Source organism: Dama dama, chromosome 5 (assembly GCF_033118175.1).
Source record: "Dama dama isolate Ldn47 chromosome 5, ASM3311817v1, whole genome shotgun sequence".
Classification (NCBI taxonomy): Eukaryota; Metazoa; Chordata; class Mammalia; order Artiodactyla; family Cervidae; genus Dama; species Dama dama.
Genome location: NC_083685.1, coordinates 110,174,695 through 110,195,533, shown reverse-complemented (window position 1 = coordinate 110,195,533; position 20,839 = coordinate 110,174,695). Strand labels below are relative to the sequence as shown.

At 47.5% G+C, this 20,839-nt stretch overlaps 2 protein-coding genes, 1 long non-coding RNA gene and 1 pseudogene across 3 annotated transcripts; all 4 read left to right on the top strand.

Moving 5' to 3' along the window:
* The first annotated feature begins 2,621 nt into the window (after positions 1–2,621).
* Positions 2,622–12,134, top strand: LOC133056051 (uncharacterized). Its single transcript, XR_009692730.1, has 3 exons — positions 2,622–2,639; positions 2,881–3,013; positions 11,873–12,134. It is a non-coding gene; the product is annotated as an uncharacterized LOC133056051 (long non-coding RNA).
* LOC133056050 (cytochrome c oxidase subunit NDUFA4-like) lies at positions 3,787–4,035 on the top strand. The gene has a single exon (XM_061141132.1). The coding sequence runs from the start codon at positions 3,787–3,789 to the stop codon at positions 4,033–4,035; it is 249 nt and encodes an 82-aa protein (XP_060997115.1).
* On the top strand, positions 4,789–5,570 carry LOC133057960 (large ribosomal subunit protein uL15-like; annotated as a pseudogene).
* A 4,418-nt stretch (positions 12,135–16,552) lies between the features above and the next one.
* GJD3 (gap junction protein delta 3) lies at positions 16,553–20,839 on the top strand. Its single transcript, XM_061141131.1, has 2 exons — positions 16,553–16,670; positions 17,443–20,839. Exon 2 carries the CDS (start codon positions 17,447–17,449, stop codon positions 18,299–18,301), a length of 855 nt encoding a protein of 284 aa, XP_060997114.1. The 5' UTR covers positions 16,553–16,670; positions 17,443–17,446; the 3' UTR covers positions 18,302–20,839.

Below are 20,839 nucleotides of genomic sequence, written 5' to 3'. Positions count from 1 at the left end.
TCCCCCACCCACATTGCACACCTTATGCAGGATCCTAGTTCCCTACCAGGGATCAAACCCCTGCTTCCTGCATTGGGAACTGAGGGTCACCCACTGGACCACCAGGGAAATTCTTCACATAGACTCTTAACTATCAAAAACAAAACTGAAGGGACTTACCTGGTGGTCCAGTGGTTAGAAAATCTACCTGCCAGTGCAGGGGACCTGAGTTCGATCCCTGGTCCAGGAAGATCCCACATGCCACGGAGCAACTAAGCCCCTGCACCACAACTCTGAAGCCCACCCACCTAGAGCTTGTGCTCCACAACAAGAGAAGCCACTGCAATGAGCAGCTCCTACTTGCCTCAACTAGAGAAAACCCAAAAGTAGCAATGAAGTCCCAGTACAGCCATACTTTTTTTTTTTTTAATTGAAGAAGTACTAGAAGGAAAGTCGTAAGTTACAGAGGGATAACCATCCTAAACACATCCCCAAGGGTGGCATTGACAAAGAATGGAAAATGAGCCCTTTTATCAGAACCTGGACAAAAAGGTCAAGCTCTTTGTCCCAGCAGTTATCACCTTAAGAAATTTAGGAGAAGGGGACATGTGCGAAAATTGATGTAAATACAAAGGAGAGTTCAAGTATCACAAGAAATATCAATGTCTTGGTTACAACATAATTTTACAAAATGCTTCCATGGGGGAAAGTAGGCAAAGTGTTCAATCTCCAGGTCAGGAAGATCCCCTGGAGTAGGATATGGCAACCCACACCATATCTTGTCTAGAAAATTCCATGGACAGAGGAGGCTGACAGGCTACAGTCCATGGGATAGCAAAGAGGCAGACACCACTGAGCACATACACACACGGAGGCAAAGTGTACAATCGATCTTTATTTTTCACAGCTACATGTAAATCTATAATATCACACAAAAAAAGTTACATACAAAGGTGCCCTATTAAAGTTTCTATAATAATAAAACTGAAAGTAACCTAAATGTCCAACAAGAGACATCTGGTAAAACAAATTATGGTACAATGAGGAATACCAAGTGCTCACCAAACGATCATGCGGGGACTTCCCTGGAAGTCCAGTGGTTAAGACTCCGAGGACTTACCTGGTGAAATAATGGATTAAGAATCCGCCTGCCAATGCAGGGGATTCAGGTTCCATCCCTGGTCTGGGAAGATTCCACATGCCGTGGGGCAACAAAGCCCATGCGCCAGAACTACTGAGCCTGAGCTCTAGAGCCCTCGAGCTGCAACTACAGAGTCCATGTGCTGCAACTACTGAAGCCTGAGTACCTAGAGCTCACGCTCTGCAATAGCAAAAGCCACTGGAATGAGAAGCCCATGAACGGCAATGAAGAATAACCCCACTCACTGCAATTAGAGAAAGCCCGCACAGCAGCAAAGACCATGGCAATTAAAAAAAAAAAACCTCATTCCAGTGCAGGGGGTGTAGGTTCAATCCCTGGTCAAGGAACTGAGATCCCACTTGGCATACAACCAAAAGATTTTTTTAAAAAGTCATGCAGATTATTTGACTTGAAAAGATATTTAGGGCATTGCTAAGTGAAGAAAGCAAGTTGCAAATTAAAGGTGAAATCCCTGTCTGGTGTGTATACATTTGCTTATAAAATGAATCGTGGGAAAGTGGGAGAAAGTCATATAAACCTTTGGGAAGAAAAAACATCAGAAATGTTTCCCTTCAGAAACCAAAAGTTCTCTCCTGATCATTAATGTATTTGCTAACTAAAAAGACTCCAAGTGAATTCAGTCCTTGACTCCTCATTCCTTAAGCTGCTGACATTCTAGGAGATTAAAATTCTAGTTCTAATAAACTTAGTGTTTATACACACTTAAACCCTTTAGAGAATATAGTGATTTCCTACACATATGAAAAATTGTTTAGATACATAAGTGCGTGCGTGCCAAGTTGATTCAGTCATGTCTAACTCTGCAATCCTATGGACTAGCCCACCAGGCTCCTCTGTCCATGGGATTCACCAGGCAAGAATACTGGAGTGGGTTGCCTATGCCCTCCTCAAGGGATCTCCCCGACCCAGGAAAATAAAATGTATTTAAATAAAATTATTTAAAAAAACAATTTCTTACCAGGTCCACCCCAGAACTGTGAGGCTGTCACGGCTAACGCCATGGCAGGCAGCCTAGATTAGGAGTAGGCCTGGTTTCCCGGGGTAACATAATTATCAGGCCTCCTGGAGCCAGCCAATCAACATATGCCTAGCCAGAAAAAAGGGAACCTATCAGGGGAAAGCTGAAAGCCCCACGCTGGGCCAACAAAAATTACCTTGCAACTGTGTAACCAATCCGCTTACGCCAACTACCCACTGTGTAACCAATCCGATTGCGCCAACTACCTGCTGCTTATTTTGACCTAATAAATACCCAAGAGAACTGGGGCTCGGGGCCTTTCGTCCTCACACACCTGGTGAGGGCGGGAGGCCCTGGCTCGAGTCAGTAATAAATTCCCCTATTGCGAGTTGCATTGTTTCGAGGAGTCTTCTTTCCCGATCGGGGACTCAGACTACGGGCAGAACAAGAACTACTGACTTTTTGAAAGCACTTGTTTTAACAAGCCCTCCACCTAATCGTGATGGAGAACCAATGCAGTGTGCATTGAAAGGCCTTACTGTAAGTTGCAGCAAAATGTCAGTTGCTTTGCTCTGGATAATGAGATTTGGGTGCTTTTTGTTTTCTTCTTTGTATCTTCCTATGGTTGACAAAAATAGTAAATATTACATGTTCTTTTTCAAAATGAAAGTAACTTTATATATTTCTTCTGCTTCTGAAAATAATGTGAACTCCCAGGTTGCTCAGTGGTAAAACATCCGCCTGCAAATGCAGATGTAAGAGATGTGGGTTCCATCCCTAGGTCAGAAAGATACCTTGGAGTAGGAAATGGCAACCCACTGCAGTATTCTTGCCTGGGAAATTTCACGGACAGAGGAGCCTGGCGGGCTACAGTCCATGGGGTTGGCTGCAACTGAGTGAGCACGCATGCACAGGTAATGTATGGGTTCTGGTTCTAATATGACGCTGCAGGGATTGCCCTCAAGGCTTTTTCTCTTTCACTCAGGGGCTGCACCCTTGCAAATCTCAGCAGGATGTCTGCAGGCTATATTGAAAACTGTGATGGTTAACTGTATGTGTCAACTTGACTGGGGAAAGGCATGCCCAGATAGCTGGTAAAATAGAACTTCTGAGTGTGTTCTGTGAGGGTGTCTCTGGAAAAGATTAGCATCTGAATCAGTAGACTGAGTTAAGATAATTCTCACCAATGCAGGTGGGATCAACCACTCCACTGAAAAGAACAAAAATGTCGGCGGTGTGGTGAATCCGCTCTCTCTAAGCTGAGGTGTCTGTTTTCTGCCCTCAGACATCCATACTCCTGGTTCTCAGGCTATGGGACTCGAATTACATCCCAGCTTTCCCGATTCTCCAGTTTGCAAATGGCAGGTTGTGGGACTTAGCCTCCATAATTATGTGAGCTAGTTCCTATAATAAATCTCCTCTTACATAAATATCTATATACATCCTATTGGTTCTGTTTTTCTGGAGAATCCTACCTATACAAGCTCCAAAGTCCATTTTGGTACCGAAAGAACCAAAGACGACCTAGGATAGTGGATGTGGCGGCCTTGGTTCTGATAGCTGCAGAGAAGATCACACGGACATGAAAAGAAATGCAAATAAAAACTACAGTGAGGGGTGACTGCTTAATCCCGTGCCTTGCAGGTTAGTTTTTTCTCCATTTGGACTCAAGGCTTTTGTTGAAACCATGCTCCGCCAGATCATTGGTCAGGCCAAGAAGTATTCTAGCTTGATCCCCCTCTTCATATTTATCGGCCTGGGAGGTACTAGAACGGCATTGTATGTCACGTGCTTGGCATTGTTCAATCCCATTGTCAGTTGGGACAGAAATAATAACCTGGACCCCTGGGACCAGCTGGGACCTAATGATCAGTACAAGTTCTACTTTGTGAGTGTAGATTACAGCAAACTGAAGAAAGAAGGTCCAGACTTCTAAATGAAGCATTTCGCTATAAAGTTGTTTAGAATGAAGGTCTTCCCGAAGCCATTCACACAATTTTCCACCTAACCAGGAAATATTTCCCCTCTAAATGCACAAAACCATGTTAGTGTATTGTGTCAGGGTTTACACGGATTAATAATAGTCTGAAACTTTAAAAACAAAAAAAAAAAAACTACAATGAGGCCCAGCAGTGAAGAATACACCTGCCAATGCAGAAGACACAGTTTCCATCCATGATCTAGGAAGATCCCGCATGCCAAGGAGGAACTGAGCCCGTGTGCTACAACTACTGAGCCTGTGCTCTCGAGCCCGGGAGCCACGACTACTGAACCCAAGTGCCCCCCAAGTGCTACTGAAGTCCGAGTGCTCTAGAGCCCATGCTCTGCGACAGGAGAAGCCACGTCAGTGAGAAGCCTGCACACCACACCTAGAGAGTAGTCCCCACTCTCCACATCTAGAGAAAATCCGATCACAGCAACCAAGACCCAGCATAGCCAAAAGTAAACTAATTTAAAATTTCTTTTTTTAAAAAATGGCAAATTTTTTTTTTTTTAATCTACAATGCAGGGGACTTCCCTGGTGGGCCAGTGGTTAAAACTCCATGCTCCAATGCAAGGGACCTGGTATCCATCCTTGGTCAGGGAATTAGAGTCTGCATGCCCTAACTAAGAGCCCATTATGCCAAGACTAAAGATCCTGCATACCACAGTGAAGACCCGGCACAGCCAAATTAAAACAGAAGCTACAATGAGGTATCACACTAGTCAGAAGAGTCATCATCAAAAAATCTACAGCCAGGATTTCCCTGGTGGTCCAGTGGCTAAGATGCGACAGGCATGCTCCCATTGCAGGGGTCCCGAGTTTGATCCTTGGTTGGGGATCTAGATCCCACATGCCACAACTAAGACCAAGTGCAATCGAATAAATATGTTTTTTAAAAATCTACAGCCATCAGACTAAGAAGGCCTGGAAATGTAGGGGCCACATGAGCCATAGCCTCGGCTACATCAGCAAACACCAGAAGTACCCAGGAGGCTGGGACAGTGCTGGTGGCATTCATCACCACAGGCTCAACTTCAACAAATATCACCCAGGATACTTTGGGCAAGCTGGTATGAGGCATTACCACTTAAAGAGGAACTAGAGCAGAACTTCCCTGAAGTTGAGGGTGATCCAGTGGTTGGGACTCTGAGCATCCAGCGTAGGGAGTATGGGTTGGATCCCTGGTTGGGGAACTGAGACCCCACATACTGTGCAGCCAAAAAAAAAAAAGAGGAACCAGAACTTCTGCCCAGGTGTCAACCTTGATAAATTGTGGACTTTGGTCAGTGAACAGACATGGGTATAAACACTGCGAAGGACAAGAGGAGCTGCTCCTGTCGTCAATGCGGTGCAGTTGGGCTACTAAATACAAAGTTCTGAGCAAGGGAAAGATCCCAAAGCAGACTGTCATGGAGAAGGTTAAATTCTTCAGTAAAAGAGCTGGGAAGGTTAAGGACGTGAGTAGGGCATGTGTCCTAGTAGCTTGAAGCCACGTGGTAGGAGATGCACTAAATGTTAACAACTGCTTTAAACAAATTAAAAAAAAAAAGGTCTACAAATAATAAACTCTGGAGAGAGTATGGAGAAAAGGGAAACTGTCCTACACTGTTAGTGGAACTGTAAATTGGTGCAGCCACTAAAGAGAACAGAATAAAAGTTTCTTAAAAAATGAAAAATAGAGCTACCATATGACCCAGCTATCCCACTCCTGGGCATGTATCTGGAGAAAACCATAATTCAGAAAGATACATGCAGCACTATTTACAATAGCCAGGACATGGGAGCAACCTAAATGTCCATCAACAGAGGGATGGATTAAGAAGATGTACATACATACATTGGACTATTACTCAGTAGTAAGAAAAGAGCAAAATAATGCCATTTGCAGCAATATTGATGGACCTAAAGATTATCATAGTAAGTGAAGTAAGTCAAAAGAGAAAGACAAATACCATATGCTATCACTTATATATGGAATCTTGAAAAAAAAAAGGGGGGGGGAGCAAATGAACTTATTTGCAAAACATAAGTAGAGTCATGGATGTAGAAAGCAAACTTATAGTTACCAAAGTGGTGGGGAACTGGAATTACTTTTACTGATGCAACACACAGCAAGATTTCCAAAGGTCCTGAAGCTCTTTGTCCATATGTATCCATCTTTGCTTTTCTGTGACGGCTACAACTATAAACTGCAGGAGAGCATATGGACCTGCTGAGAGGTATGACACAGGAGGATGAGCAGACACGGGTGAGCCCACTGTCTTGTGCTCAGCAGTCATGCTCCACTCTGTAATCATGTGATAATACTGAACCTCGACAGTAGCTTCCCAAGGTCTGAAACAGGGGCCACAAGACAGACTAGCACATCTTTTGCCCGGGCTGCAGCTTTTGGTAATAATATTTCGTGTAGTGCACAAAACTCCCTTCTGACAGAGTAGACAGGTCTTTCATAATTGTGGGAAATCACAGTGTTAATTTAACAAGTGAATGGGAGGAATTCCTTGCTTTCAATACATGCTCTGTGGAATCATGGAAGTTCAGCTCAGTATCTCAGTTGTGTCCAACTCTTTGTGACCCCATGGACTGCAGCATGCCAGGCTTCCCTGTCCATCACCAATTCCTGGAGTTTACTCAAACACATGTCCATCAAGTCGATGATGCCATCCAACTATCTCATCCTCTGTTGTCCCCTTCTCCTCCTGCCTTCAACCTTCCCCAGCATCAGGGTATTTTCCAAGGAGTCAGTTCTTTGTATCAGGTGGCCGAAGTATTGAAACTTCAGCTTCAGCATCAATCCCTCCAAAGAATGTTCATGATTGATTTCCTTCAGGATTGAGTGGTTTGATCTCCTTGAAGTCCAAGGGACTCTCGAGAGTCTTCTCCAACACCACAGTTCAAAAGCACCAATTCTTTGGTGCTCAGCTTTCTTTATCTTTATGGTCCAACTCTCACATCCATACATGACTACTGAAAAAAACCATAGCTTTGACTAGATGGACCTTTGTTGGCAAAGTAATGTCTCTGCTTTTTAATATGCTGTCTAGGTTGGTCGTAGTTCTTCTTCCAAGGAGCGTCTTTTAATTTCTTGGTTGCAGTCACCATCTGCAGTGATTTTGGCACCCAAGAAAATAAAGTCTGTCACTGTTTCCATTGTTTCCCCATCTATTTGCCATGAAGTGATGGGACCAGATGCCATGATCTTAGCTTTTTGAATGTTGAGTTTTAAGCCAACTTTTTCACTCTCCTCTTTCACTTTCAAGAAACTCTTTAGTTCTTCTTCACTTTCTGCCATAAGAGTGGTGTCATCTGCATATCTGAGGTTACTGATATTTCTCCCAGCAATCTTGATTCCAGCTTATGCTTCATCCAGCCCAGCATTTCACTTGATGTACTCTGCATATAAGTTAAATAAGCAGAGTGACAATATACCTCCTTGACATACTCCTTTCCCGATTTGGAACCAATCTGTTGTTTCATGACTGGTTCTAACTGTTGCTTCTTGACCTGCACATACAGATTTCTCAGGAGGCAGGTAAGGTGGTCTGGCATTCCCATCTGTTTAAAATTTTTCCACAGTTTGTTGTGATCCACACAGTCAAAGGCTTTAGTGTAGTCAATAAAGCAGAAATAGATGTTTTTCTGGAACTCTCTTGCCTTCTCAATGATCCAATGAATGTTGGCAATTTGATCTCTGGTTCCTCTGCCTTTTCTAAATCCAGCTTGAACATCTGGAAGTTCTGGGTTCACATACTGTTGAAGCCTGGCTTGGAGAATTTTGAGTATTACTTTGCTAGCGTGTGAGATAAGTGCAATTATGTGATAGTTTGAGCATTCTTTGGCGTTGCCTTTCTTTGGGACTGGAATGAAAACTGACCTTTTCCAGTCCCATGGCCACTGCTGAGTTTTCCAAATTTGCTGGCATGTTGAGTGCAGCACTTTCACAGCATCACCTTTTAGAATTTGAAATAGCTCAACTGGAATTCCATCACTTCCACTAGCTTTGTTCATGGTGATGCTTCCTAAGCCCCACCTGACTTCACCTTCCAGGACTTCTGGCTCTAGGTGAGTGATCACACCATCATGGTTAACTGGGTCATGAAGATCTTTTTTGTATAGTTCTTCTGTGTATTCTTGCCACCTCTTCTTATTATCTTCTGCTTATGTTTCCCTCTGTTGTGCCCATCTTTGCATGAAATGTTCCCTTGGTATCTCTAATTTTCTTGAAGAGATCTTTAGTCTTTCCCATTCTATTATTTTCCTTATTTCTTTGTATTGATCACTGAGGAAGGCTTTCTTATCTCTCCTTGCTATTCTTTGGAACTCTGCATTCAGATGGATATGTCTTTCCTTTTCTCCTTTGCCTTTAGCCTCTCTTCTTTTCTCAGCTATTTGTAAGGCCTCCTCAGACAACCATTTTGCCTTTTTGCATTTCTTTTTCTTGGGGATGGTCTTGATCACTGCCTCCTGTACAATGTCACGAACCTCCATCCATAGTTCTTCAGGCACTCTGTATCAGATCGAATTCCTTGAATCTATTTGTCACTTCCACTGTATAATTGTAAGGGATTTGATTTAGCTCATACCTGAATGGCCTAGTGGTTTTCCCTACCTTCTTCAGTTTAAGTCTGAATTTGGCAATAAGGAGTTCATGATCTGAACCAGTCAGCTCCCGGACTTGTTTTTACTCACTGTATAGAGCTTCTCCATCTTTGGTTGCAAAGAATATAATCAATCTGATTTCAGTATTGACCATCTGGTGATGTCCATGTGTAGAATCTTCTCTTGTGTTGTTGGAAGAGGGTGTTTGCTATGACCAGTGTGTTCTCTTTGCATAACTCTGTTAGCCTTTGCCTTGCTTCATTCTGTACTCCAAGGTCAAACTTGCCTGTTACTCCAGCAGGTCTTCCCAACCCAGGAATAGAACCAGCGTCTCCTGCATTGCAGATGGATTCTTTACCAACTGAACTTTCAGGGAAGCCCATTCCAGAACAAACATTGCAGTTACTGGGGAGAGATTTGCAATGCACCATGGGGTAATGGCAATCCACTCCAGTATTCCTGCCTGGGAAACCCAAGGGACAGAGGAGCCTGGAGGGCTACAGTTCATGGGATTGCAAAGAATCAGACACAACTGAGAGACTAAGCATTAGCATGATGGAGAAACTAACAATCCCACCTTCAAGAATCTCCATGGAAACCACAATTGTATCTTCTCTTGCTGGATGGCACAGAGAAGTCTGAATTGGATGGAGAAATAATTACATTACCACCTGTATGGTTATAGAATTCCGGGGCACATATTCAAATTATGTGCTTTGTAATGGTCTTTGCTAAACAAAAAACATGAAGCAATAAACATGAAAAGGCTAAAAATGAGAACATAAACACCTTTAATAAATTCCAAAGCAAAAAGTTTGGAGAGCTACATGGTGGAGAAGAGCTCTGGCAGATGCCTACACTGTTGGTGGGAGGTAAGTTGGTGCAGCCACTATGGAGAACAGTATGGAGATTACTCAGAAAACTAAAAATAGAGCTACTATATGATCCAGCAATCCCACTCCTAGGCATATATCTAGACAAAACTCTAATTCAAAAAGATACATGCACCCCTATATTCATAGCAGCCATATTCACAATAACCAAGACATGGAAAAAAAAACTAAATGTCCATTGACAGATGAATGGATACAGAAGATGTGGTACATATATACAATGGAACACTACTCAGCCATTAAAAGAACAAAATAATGCCATTTGCAGCAACATGGATACAACTGAAGATTATCAGTAAGTCAGTGAAGTAAGTCAGAAAGACAAATAACATATGATATCACTTATATGTGGAATCTAAAAACGAACCTATCCACAAAATAGAAACAGAAATAGACTCACAGACATAGAGAACAGACGTATGGTTGCCAAGGGGGAAGGGGCTGGAGGAGAGATGGAGGAGGAGGTTGGGGTCGGCAAGTGTAAGCTATCATATATAGATCAGATAAACAACAAGGTCCTGCTGTGGACAGGCATGTCCATGAATGGAGCATGGGCAGCTACACTCAATATCTTGTGATAAATGGAAAAGAATATTTAAAAAGTGCCTATGTATGTATAACTGAATCACTTTGCGGTACAGCAGAAATTAACACAACATTATAAAAAAGAACTATACTTCAATTTTTTAAAAAAAATTTCAGTCCACCTTGCATGATTAAACCGTTTTGAGTTGGGTAAATGACTCTACATACAAACTTGAAGGTAAAGATAGAACTATAGAAATGATGAAGCAAGCAAACTCACAGTATTTATGATTTTGTGTTAAATTTAGGAACATTTCGTAATCATTCAGAATGTGTTTGTGTTATGTATTTTTTAAAAGACTTATTTATTCATTCATTTATTTTTATGCTGCACCACATGCGGCACGTGGGATCTTTGTTCCCCAACCTGGGATCAAACGTGCCCTTCCCAGACTGGAAACACAGCGTTCCAACCACTGAACCACCAGGGAATTCCCTGTATTACATATTTTTAATGTTCCTAATGTTTAAAAGAATTTAAGTAAAGAAATCTCATAGATTAACCCTGTAACTTCAATTTAAATATGTAACATATTTTCAGATGATATTTTAACTTTGGGGGAGGTGTGCCACACAACTTGCAGGATCTTAATTCCCCCACCAGGGATTGAACCTGCACCCTTGGCCGTGAAAGTGCAGAGTCCTAACCACTGGACTGCCAAGGAATTCTCAAAAGTTTAACACATTTGATTAAATTTGTAAACATTACCATAAAATTGAAAAGAACCTGAATTTGTACATTTGTACATTTGGTTTGTCAGGTTTTATTTTAATGCATCAGAAGATAATCATTTGCTAGAGTTTTCAGTCCCATCAGGCATTGGAAGTGTTTGGAAATTTAATTAATCAGGTTTGTAATTAGTGTCCCTTATGCAGATTTAACTTAAAAATTATAATTGATGTGAAAGAGCAAGTGAAAATGATTATTCTTATTTTTATACTCAAATTATATTACCTGTATAAAATAGCAAAGTGTATAAGTTGAAGACTTAAAAAGGAAAAAGTTATAATTTTTCTGTTTTAATAAACTGAAACCCAAATTCAAACCCAAAGATATTGATTTTGTGCACAAAAGCGTCCTTCAGACATCAAACTCAGATTGGTAGGAACAAGCCACTTTGCTCTATTTCATAAAGAATGGGAAAGAGGCAGTTGTTAAGGGGGGAAGGATGACCAGACTGGATTGTGGAGGGACAAGAGGGTGAAGGGAGAGGAAGAGAAAAGAGAGTTGCCAAAAGAGTTGGAGAGAGAGGTGTAAAAATGATTTTTAAAAAGTCTTAATCACCCTCATCACTCCTGCAAAAGAATTTCAACACAAACCAACATTACTTTTTTCTTTTTAAATCAACTTTGAGGTATAATTTACATACATAAAATGCACTCACTATAAGTATACATATTGATGACTTTTGACAAATGCATACCCACCATCACTATCAAGATATAAAACTTTTCCATCACTCCCCAAAATTCTTAAGTGTCTCTTCAATCCTGACCCCCAACATTGATCTGATTTCTACCATTATAGGTTAATTCTACCTATTCTAGAACTTTATATATATATGCTTTTAACTTCATATACATATATATGTATATGTATGTATGCTTTTGTGTCCGACCTTTCATTTGACATCATGTTTTTGAAATTTAACCATATTTAGGTATCATGTAGTCATTCTTTTTTTTAATTGCTGAATATTATTCCATTGTAGGACTTCTCTGGTGACTCAAACAGTAAGGAATCTGCCTGCAATGAAGGTGACCCAGATTCTATCCCTGGATCCTGACAATCCCCTGGAGAAGGGAATGGCAACCCACTCCAGTATTCTTGCCTGGAGAATTCCATGGACAGAGGAGCCTGGTGGGCTATAGTCCATGGGGTCACAAAAAGTCAGAAACAACTGAGCCACTAACACACGCGCGCGCACACACACACACACACACACGCACGCGCGCGCGCGCGCACATTCCATTGTATGGATTTGTTTATCCATTCACCTGTTGACGGACAGTTGCGTTGTTTCCAGTTTGGGCCCATTATAAATAAAACTGTCATGAATGTGAGAATACAAACCTTGTTTATAGGCATATTTTTTCATATCTCTTGGGTAGATACCTAGAAGTGGAATTGTTGGTCATTTAATAAATCTTTGCCTTTCTAAGAACCTGTGGAACTTTTCAAAGCAGCTGTATCATTTTACACCCCCCCACCCCCCACCCCCGCCTTACATTTTTCCTCAGTAATTTCTGGAGTCAGATTTGTTTCTTTTTAGTAAGACAGTATCTTCAGTGGCCTCAAGGTGGCCCCAATACATTCCGGTGAATGCAAAAGATATTTTAGCTGGAGGAAAGGAAGCCGAATCCATAAGGGACTTTGTCTTCTAGTCTTTCTGTAATTTTCCAGGACCTGGTGGGCAGCACTCCTTTCCACCCAGGAGTATCGCTTTCAGGGAGGGAGTTACTTTGGTCTGCCCATCAACTGATCTGGAGTCAACCTGATCCCACTTCTGCCCCAGGGTGATGGAGAGCAGGTCACCAGTCCAGCAGCAGCGATTGTAGCAGCTTACGGATATTGGCAGTTATAAATATCAGCTATTCAGAGCTCCGGGGAGGGAAATGGGACTTGGAAAGACGCCTCTTGATAACAAACCTGTCCCCTTCCCCACCTCAGTCGCAAAGCAGTTTCTCTCCTCCGTCTTTCACTCTAGGCTTTGGAGGAAAAGAAGAGGAACTCCCAAGTCTCTTTGTCTCTCAGATGAGGCGGCCTGCAGGGCCCAACCACCCTCAGGCCCAGTTATCGTCCTTACTGAACAAAGCTGCCACACGTACAACCTAGAAAAGTGTGACCTGGGGAAAGAGACCAGGTGGGGCCTCCAGTTGGCAATAGTGACTCTTCTGCCCAAGGACGAGAGCAAAGTCTTGGCAGAGGCATGTGAATGAAGGCGCACTGGTTTGGCAGGACTTGAGGACAAGGTAGACTGAGGCGGCCCCCTCCTTCCTCAGGGAGCAGCTGGTGGGGGCAGACCTGGGGGCAACCGACTCTGCCTGACTCCCCATCTCAGTGCGGAAAGTGAATACTAGAAGTGGTCTTCTGACAGTCAGGGCTACATTCTCGCTTCTTCTACGCAAGGCCACTGAGAATAAAGACGCCATTTCCCAGGCTTCCTTGCAGAGGGAAGACCAATGATATGTGAGCAGGTGGGTCATGTGGCAGCCTCTCGGGACTTTTTAGAGAGATGTTCTTGCGCCCGTTTCCACCACTTCATCGCTTTCTCCCTCCGCTGCCTGGAATATAACTGATAGATTCTGTGAATCCTGCAGGAGGGGGCTACACCCCAGGAGGGGTCTGGAAGGAGCCGACTGCCCCCTGTTTAGGACTTCGGGGCGCAGAGCTGCTCTGCCCGTGCTGAACAGCCCCCGCCCTCCTTTTATGTGAGAAACAAGCTTCCCTCTGTTTTGAGCCACTGTTTAGTATTTTTGCTCTGACAGCCGAACCTCATCTTAAATAATCATAGAGCTAAGGGAGGAAGTAATGCTGGACAGGGAAGCAGGTCCCAGCTGGTGATAAATCGCAGAGCCTGAGGGGTCTATGGGGAACCAAAGGCTGAGGACAGAGGGGAGGAGGCAGAGAGCTGGGGTGACCAGTGACCAGATCATACGGTCTGGAGGCTTTTCAGACCAGCCTGGGGACCGGCTTAGAAACTGCGCAGCTCTGCGGGGGCGGGGCTGCAGCGGACTTGAGGAGTAATCAAGGAGAAGCGGCCATGCCCCCTGCCTCTCACCCACTCTTCCCTCCTGCTCTGTTTGAGCTGGGGCAGATTTTCACCATTAACCGATTTTGGAGTTTTCTTTTCTACCTAAGAGTGGACATTCTGATTGCTGATCTCAGACTGAATATTCACTTAAGTGATCACAAGCCCTGGAGGAGATGAGAGGGAACAACCGAGGTGTGGAACCCAGCAGTGTCATCCTCTTGAGGCAGAGAAGATCTGCACCCTCTAAAACCCTTCCACCCCAATTCACTCATTCAGCCACCACACAGATCTACTAAAGTCCCAGGAACTGTCTAGGCATTGAGGGCAGGACAGTATATAAAGCACCAAAAATTTCTGCCCTCCTGGAGCTTCCATGCTAATAAAGGAGACATGCTACACAGAATAAATAAGAAAAATATGAAGTATGTTATGAAGTGGTCAGTGAAAAGGAAATAAAGCTCAGAAAGGAGATAGGAAGTCAGGGGTTAAATTCCAGTTTGGGCAGCTAGGAAAGGCCTTACTAAAAGGCAGCATTTATGTAAAGATTATTTTAAATGTTAGAGGGACACAGTGGAGAGAAAATATAGTTGTGGGTTGCTGATGTCATGGCTATTAATTTACCAACATGTGTGTGCCTGCCTATGCGTGTTCATGTGTGATGGACTTGGGAAGTGGTTCCACAGTCCAATGGACCAGGGTGAGGTGTCTGGGATGGAGACAGAGTGTGAACCAGTCTGAGCCCAGCCCCAGACCGCGAGTTGGGCCAAGAATGGGGCCAAATGCCGCCAGCTCTGGGCAACATCAGTGACACCTCCTCCCAGGCTGGCACTATCTGAGAAGGAGGATGGACCCCAGAGATTGCTGAGTCTCCTGTGTCTGGCCCTACGGTATCAAGGGCTGGGGACAGTGCAGGGGAACCACGGCTCCACGGCTCTATGTCTCCCCCCTTGCCCACCTGCCACCTCTGCCACTTTCTGCTCTCCACAGGGAGATGAACCTGCTCTGATGAGGATTTTTCCAGGCTGGGCTGGTGGGCTGACCGGGCAGTGGCCATGAAGTCAGGGCAGGGACTATTCCAGGGGCAATGAGGCGTGTCCCTGGGCCCCCATGGCTGGGGTCAGGGAGCAGCTTTTCCAGGAGCAGGTGGAGGTAGGGATTGGGGAGGTCGCCAGTGCCCCCAGCCCACATCCTGTTTTTGGAATGGGCCCCAGCATGTGCTTTCCTTTGGACTTGATCCAGGCTAGTGTCTCCCCACCCAGGCCCAGTCCCTAGGGAACCCCAGCACTCCAGAGCACTAACCTGGGGTTTTTCCAGGCAGGGCTGGGCCGGAGCCAGTGTGGGTGAAGGACACATTTCCCACCCCTTCTTGAAATCGGGCCAGGGGTCCCCATCAGCACGTGGAAAACCAGACAGGCCCCCATGGCCGGAAAGGAGAGAAAGTGTCACCAAAGAGGTGAGTCCTGGCATGGCTACCACCAGCCCCACACAAAGCCCTGGGGACTGTCAGGCCCTGGGAAGTCCAGGCAGGCTGGAACCGGGACAGTTCCACCATGAGCTTCAGAATGTGGGCTCCAAACCAGTGAGGCTGGGTGTGAGGCCAGGACCCTCTCTTTCTTGCTGCGTGACTGTGCCTTAGACCCTCTGAGTCTCAGCTTCCCATCCTTGTCAGGAGGATGACATGAGCTAATTCTTATGATGAGTGGGGCCTGGGGCCCAACCCAGAGCAACTGCACAGACGAAGGAGGAGAATGGTGTGGGTCCAGACTCCTGGAAAGGCAGAGAGGACAAATGAGCACTTAACCTGGGAGTGTCCCCTCCCTGGCCGCTCAGGTCACCCTTGGTCATCCTAACTGCCCTTCTCTATAGACAGCTTCTCCAGCTACCTAGAGCAGTAGAAGATGACTCAGTTCAGAGCCTTGTGAGGGAAAAAGAAACCTTCCTATTTACTTTTCATATTATAAAATGACATGCTCATTACAGTAAATCTGGAAGTTACAGAAAAGCAGGAAGGAAGCAAAAGCTTTTATTCAAGTCCCAAGGCCAGACACCCTTGATACCCTAATGTTTTTCCAAAAGGGAAATTTTTCTGGGCTTGGGTTTTTTTTGTTTTCTGTGACATGGTTGGGACCTCAGCATTAAGCTGCAGAGCTGGAAGGGAACTTAGGGACCAGCTGGCCCAGGCTTCTTAGCTGACAAGCCAGGAGACTCTGGCCCAGAAGAGCTAAGTGACTTGTAATGTCAGAGCTTGACAGAGAGCTAGCAGGTGTCTGCTGCTGCTTAAAATACCAGTGCTACCAACACCAGCATCAAACCCCGTGCCAGCCCTGAAGACCGCCTTCAGTGGGGACAGTCACTTGATAGTGGAAGGCCTAGGCCTTCCAGTTAGGAGAGTCTGTCGGAGATGGGCTTCCTTCAACAGGGATGTAGCTCTGGGTAACCCCTTTCCTCATTTCCAGTTGGGGACTCAGCCCTGGGATGGGGGTGGGGGTTGGGGGATGAGGGGATGGGAAGGGAAGACTAGCAGAGTCCAGCAAGGGGCGTGGCCCTGGGTCTGTTCCCAGGGGTGGAGTCAGTCAACAGGGTCACCCTTTCCCTTTAAGAGAAGGGGGAGCACTAGCCCCTCTCAGCCATCCTGTCTTGTCATCCATCCTGGCCAAATCCAAAAGGGAAAATGAAAGAGGGACCAGGAGGAACAGGTCCCAACCATCTCCCAAGGTTCTTCACTCGGCTTTAACATCCCAGCACCAGCTGCAGGGTGAGTGGTTACGGTTGAGGGTCTGGGGGCCTGTGGGACCTGTGAGGGGGTTGTCGGGGAGTCTCTCGGGAGATACGAGAAGCTGGAATCAGAGGGACACCAGGGAGGAGATTCGAGGAGGTGGGCCAGCATTCCCACCGCACAGATGGTAGGGGACACCTAGGACAATGGATCCTGATGGAAGTGGGGTTCCTTCCCTTTGTGTCCATTCCCCAATTCTGAGAGGAGTTCACTGCAGTTAAGAAAAGAAAAAAAAAAAAAAAAAGGAGGGAGGCAAGAGAAATGGTGAGCGGGGAAAGAAGGTGAATCCTTCTGGGTCTGCTGGCTCCACTTCACCCAGAAGTACCAAATTGGGTTGGAGCATTGCATTCAGGGCACCATTCTTGCCCACAGAAAGTATCCCGGGGCACACGAGGGCGCTGCTGGGTTTCTGCTTCCACACAGGTAGTCAGGGGCCGGCAGGGCTCATCTCCGAGGTCCTTTCCCTCCAACCTGGACTCGGAGGAGCGCAGGATCCAACCCAGCAGCCCCATTGGTGTCTGACCAGAGCACCGAGGTGGAGCTCCTCCCCAGCGCCCAAAGTTGAGACTCACCTGAGCCCCCTAAGCTAAGCCCTTTGTTCCCTGAAAGCCCCGGCTAAAGCCGGGTCTGGCTGACCCCCTGGCTCACCTCGAAGTTAGAGGCGGTTCCAGCTGACCCCACCGCGATGGGCGCGGAGGGCTGGGACCCTGGTCCCTCGGCCTCTGACTGCCCGCCCCGCGTCCATCTCCAGCGCCATGGGGGAGTGGGCGTTCCTCGGCTCGCTGCTGGACGCCGTGCAGCTGCAGTCGCCGCTCGTGGGCCGCCTGTGGCTGGTGGTCATGCTGATCTTCCGCATCCTGGTGCTGGCCACGGTGGGCGGCGCCGTGTTCGAGGACGAACAGGAGGAGTTTGTGTGCAACACGCTGCAGCCAGGCTGTCGCCAGACCTGCTACGACCGCGCCTTCCCCGTCTCCCACTACCGCTTCTGGCTGTTCCACATCCTGCTGCTGTCGGCGCCCCCGGTGCTCTTCGTCATCTACTCCGTGCACCGCGCCAGCAAGGAGCCGGGCGGCGCGGGCGGCGGGGCGGGGGCCCCGGGGCGCCCGGGGGACCGCCGCGCGCGCCGCTGCTACCTGCTGAGCGTGGCGCTGCGCCTGCTGGCCGAGCTGGCCTTCCTGGCGGGCCAGACGCTGCTCTATGGCTTCCGCGTGGCCCCGCACTTCGTGTGCGCAGGTCCCCCGTGCCCGCACACCGTGGACTGCTTCGTGAGCCGGCCCACCGAGAAGACCGTCTTCGTGGTCTTCTACTTCGCGGTCGGGCTGCTCTCGGCGCTGCTCAGCGTGGCCGAGCTGGGCCACCTGCTCTGGAAGGGCCGTCCGCGCGCCGGCCGCTGTCGCCAGGCCGCCGAGCGCGACAACCGCTGCAACCGCGCGCGGGAGGAGGCGCAGCAGCTGCTCCAGCCGCCGCCCGCCCTGCCCACGCGGCGCTCGGGCACCGACCCCTACGCCCCGCCCGCTTATGCGCACGGGGCGCCGGCCGGTGACAGCGAGGGCGGCAGTGGCCGCAGCAAGGCGTCGCTGGCCACCATCCGCCAGGACCTGGCCATCTAGAACTGCCTGGGGCGGGAGGTGAGGCCAGAGGCCGGACCCCACCTCCCTGGAGCGAGAAGTGTCTCCTCACCCGCTGTTGGCAGGATCCCCTGCCAGCAGATGACACGCAGGGCGCATCGCAGCACCCACACTTCCCAGCGGAGCTAGGGACATCGAATCAACTAAGGCCTGTCCTTGGTGCCCTGATCCAGACGGAAAGGAAGGAGGCCAGGGAGGCTGAGAGAGGGTGGACCAGAGGAGGGCAGAGTCAGTGGAGAGTGGAGGTTCTGGAGGAGCCCTGAGTGTTGTACTGGCAAGGAAAACAGCTGTGATACCAGCATCCCCGGGAGCCTCTCCTTGTTCAGACTGAGGTGGTAGCCTCTGCTGAGGCTCTTTGTGTACATGCACACTCACGTGTACACACATTTGATGTGAGCATAGGTGCCCTCTCATGTGTAAAACCTGTGTAAGCACTTTGTGTGTGTGCATCCATACATATATATCCTGTGTGAGCTCTGGATGTGCACACGTGTGCATATGCACATGTCCGTCTTGTGCAGGCTCTCTGCACACACGCGTGCCTACCCCTGTGTGCGTTCTGCATCTGTGCGTGCAACAGTGTGCCCTATGTGAGTTGTGTGTGTGATCTGTGACATGCCCTGTGTGGGTGGCCAGGATCCAGGGCAAGCAGCAGCCATGGAGGCTCTTCCCTTCCTCAGGAAGATCTCCCCTCCTGATCCAGCCCATGCAGGAGGGGCGCTGGAGGGGAGGCAGTCCTTCACCCTGGGCAGGCCTCAGTCCAGGCACCATCTGCACTCTCAGCCTTGTGACCTGGGCAAGGTGGCCGGGCCCTTCTTTCATGAAGACAGAGTGGGGCTGGGGCTGGGGTCAGAGGGCAGGACTTTTTTCTCGCTTCTTCCTCCTCACCCTGCTGCTGTTACCCCAGTCCATAAACATCCTCCTGGCCCTGAATTTTCTTCCTTCATTTCTTCCCTCACCCCCACCCTCTGGAAATACAAGGAACTGTCTACAGGGCTGCCTCCTGTTCATTCCTGTCTCTCCTCTGCCCCCATCAGCTTCCTCCATCACCACCCCCATGGGGATGCTCTCCATAAGCAGCCAGCACCTAAGTGAAGGGCTTCTCTGGTGGCTCAGAGGGTAAAGAGTTTGCCTGGAATGCAGGAGACCTGGGTTCGATCCCTGATCAGGAAGATCCCCTGGAGAAGAGAATGGCAACCCACTCCAGTATTCTTGCCTGGAGAATCCCATGGACAGCGGAGTCTGGTGGGCTGCAGTCCCTGGGGTTGCAAAGAGTCAGACACTACTGAACAGCTAATACACACACACACACCCCTAAGTGACAAATCCAGGGGTCTCCATCTAACCACACCTCTGGGAATTCACCAGACTCTGCTGAGCAGGCTGCCAGGGCCCCACTCTGCACAATTTTCTTCTACATCCCTGGTCATTCCCTCTCTGTCCTCCATTCCTTCATGCCTCTGCCCCAGCTTTCCTGCCTGGACTGCACACAAGCAGAGGGGAGAGTCTTTCTAAACAGGTCCCCCTGCTTACTCTTTGGGGCTCCCGTGTCCTCAGGGTAAGTCAAGCACCTGAACGAGGCTTCTGAATCCCCCATGTCTAGCCCTGTTTCATCAGGTCTTCTGCAGCCCCTTCACCTCAGCTCCTCCAAAGCTTCCATGCTCCAAACCTGTCTAAACTTTCTGTTCCTACCAAGTACGGTACCCAGATTGGCTTCTAAATGTTTCAACTTGCTCTTCCTTTGCCTGGAGCAGCCTCCCTCTCTGCCGCCCCACCCCTTCCTCTAGCTAACTCCTGCCTGCCTTTTGGTCTCACTTGGGAAGAAAATGGATGTCTTCCTGGACAGATAGACCAACCCCACAAAACCAGAGCTAAGGCCCCAAGGCAGCCCTTCTGTTGGATGCATAGCTCTCTCCTCCTCTCAGGCCCACAGTAGGTGCTTGGTAAACTTGTGCTGGGGGGCTTCCCAGGTGGCGCTAATGGTAGAGAACCGGCCTGCCAATGCAGGAGACATAAGAGATGTGGGATCCGATCCCTGGATCGAGATGATCCCCTGGAGGAAGGCATGGCAACCTTCTTCAGTATTCTTGCCTGGAGAATCCCATGGAAAGGGGAGCCTGGTGGGCTACAGTCCATAGGGTTGCACAGAGTCAGACACGACTGACGTGACTTAGCACGCACGCACACAAACTTGTGTTGGAGGTGTTCTCCAGGTCCAAGCACTTATCCACACTCACAGAATGTGCCGCCATCTCTCTGCCCCCAGGGTGAGTTCTGTGTCCGCCTCCCAGACCCTTCCGCACAGACTCAGACATGAATGTCCAACTGTTTCCCACGTATATTCATTCAACAGATATTTTTGAGCGCATACTATATGCCAGGCACTGTTCTACAGAAAGAGGACGCGAGCCATCTATGTCATTCCAAGTTTTCCATTACTCACATTATAAAATGAAAGGAAACAGGTGAAATTCATTTTCGTAATATATTTTGTTTAACCCAATAATCTAAAATATTATT

What these genes read in the sequence shown, in the direction of transcription:
- GJD3 (XM_061141131.1), top strand. Translation starts at nt 17,447, where the DNA reads ATGGGGGAGTGGGCGTTCCTCGGCTCGCTGCTGGACGCCGTGCAGCTG.
- LOC133056050 (XM_061141132.1), top strand. Translation starts at nt 3,787, where the DNA reads ATGCTCCGCCAGATCATTGGTCAGGCCAAGAAGTATTCTAGCTTGATC.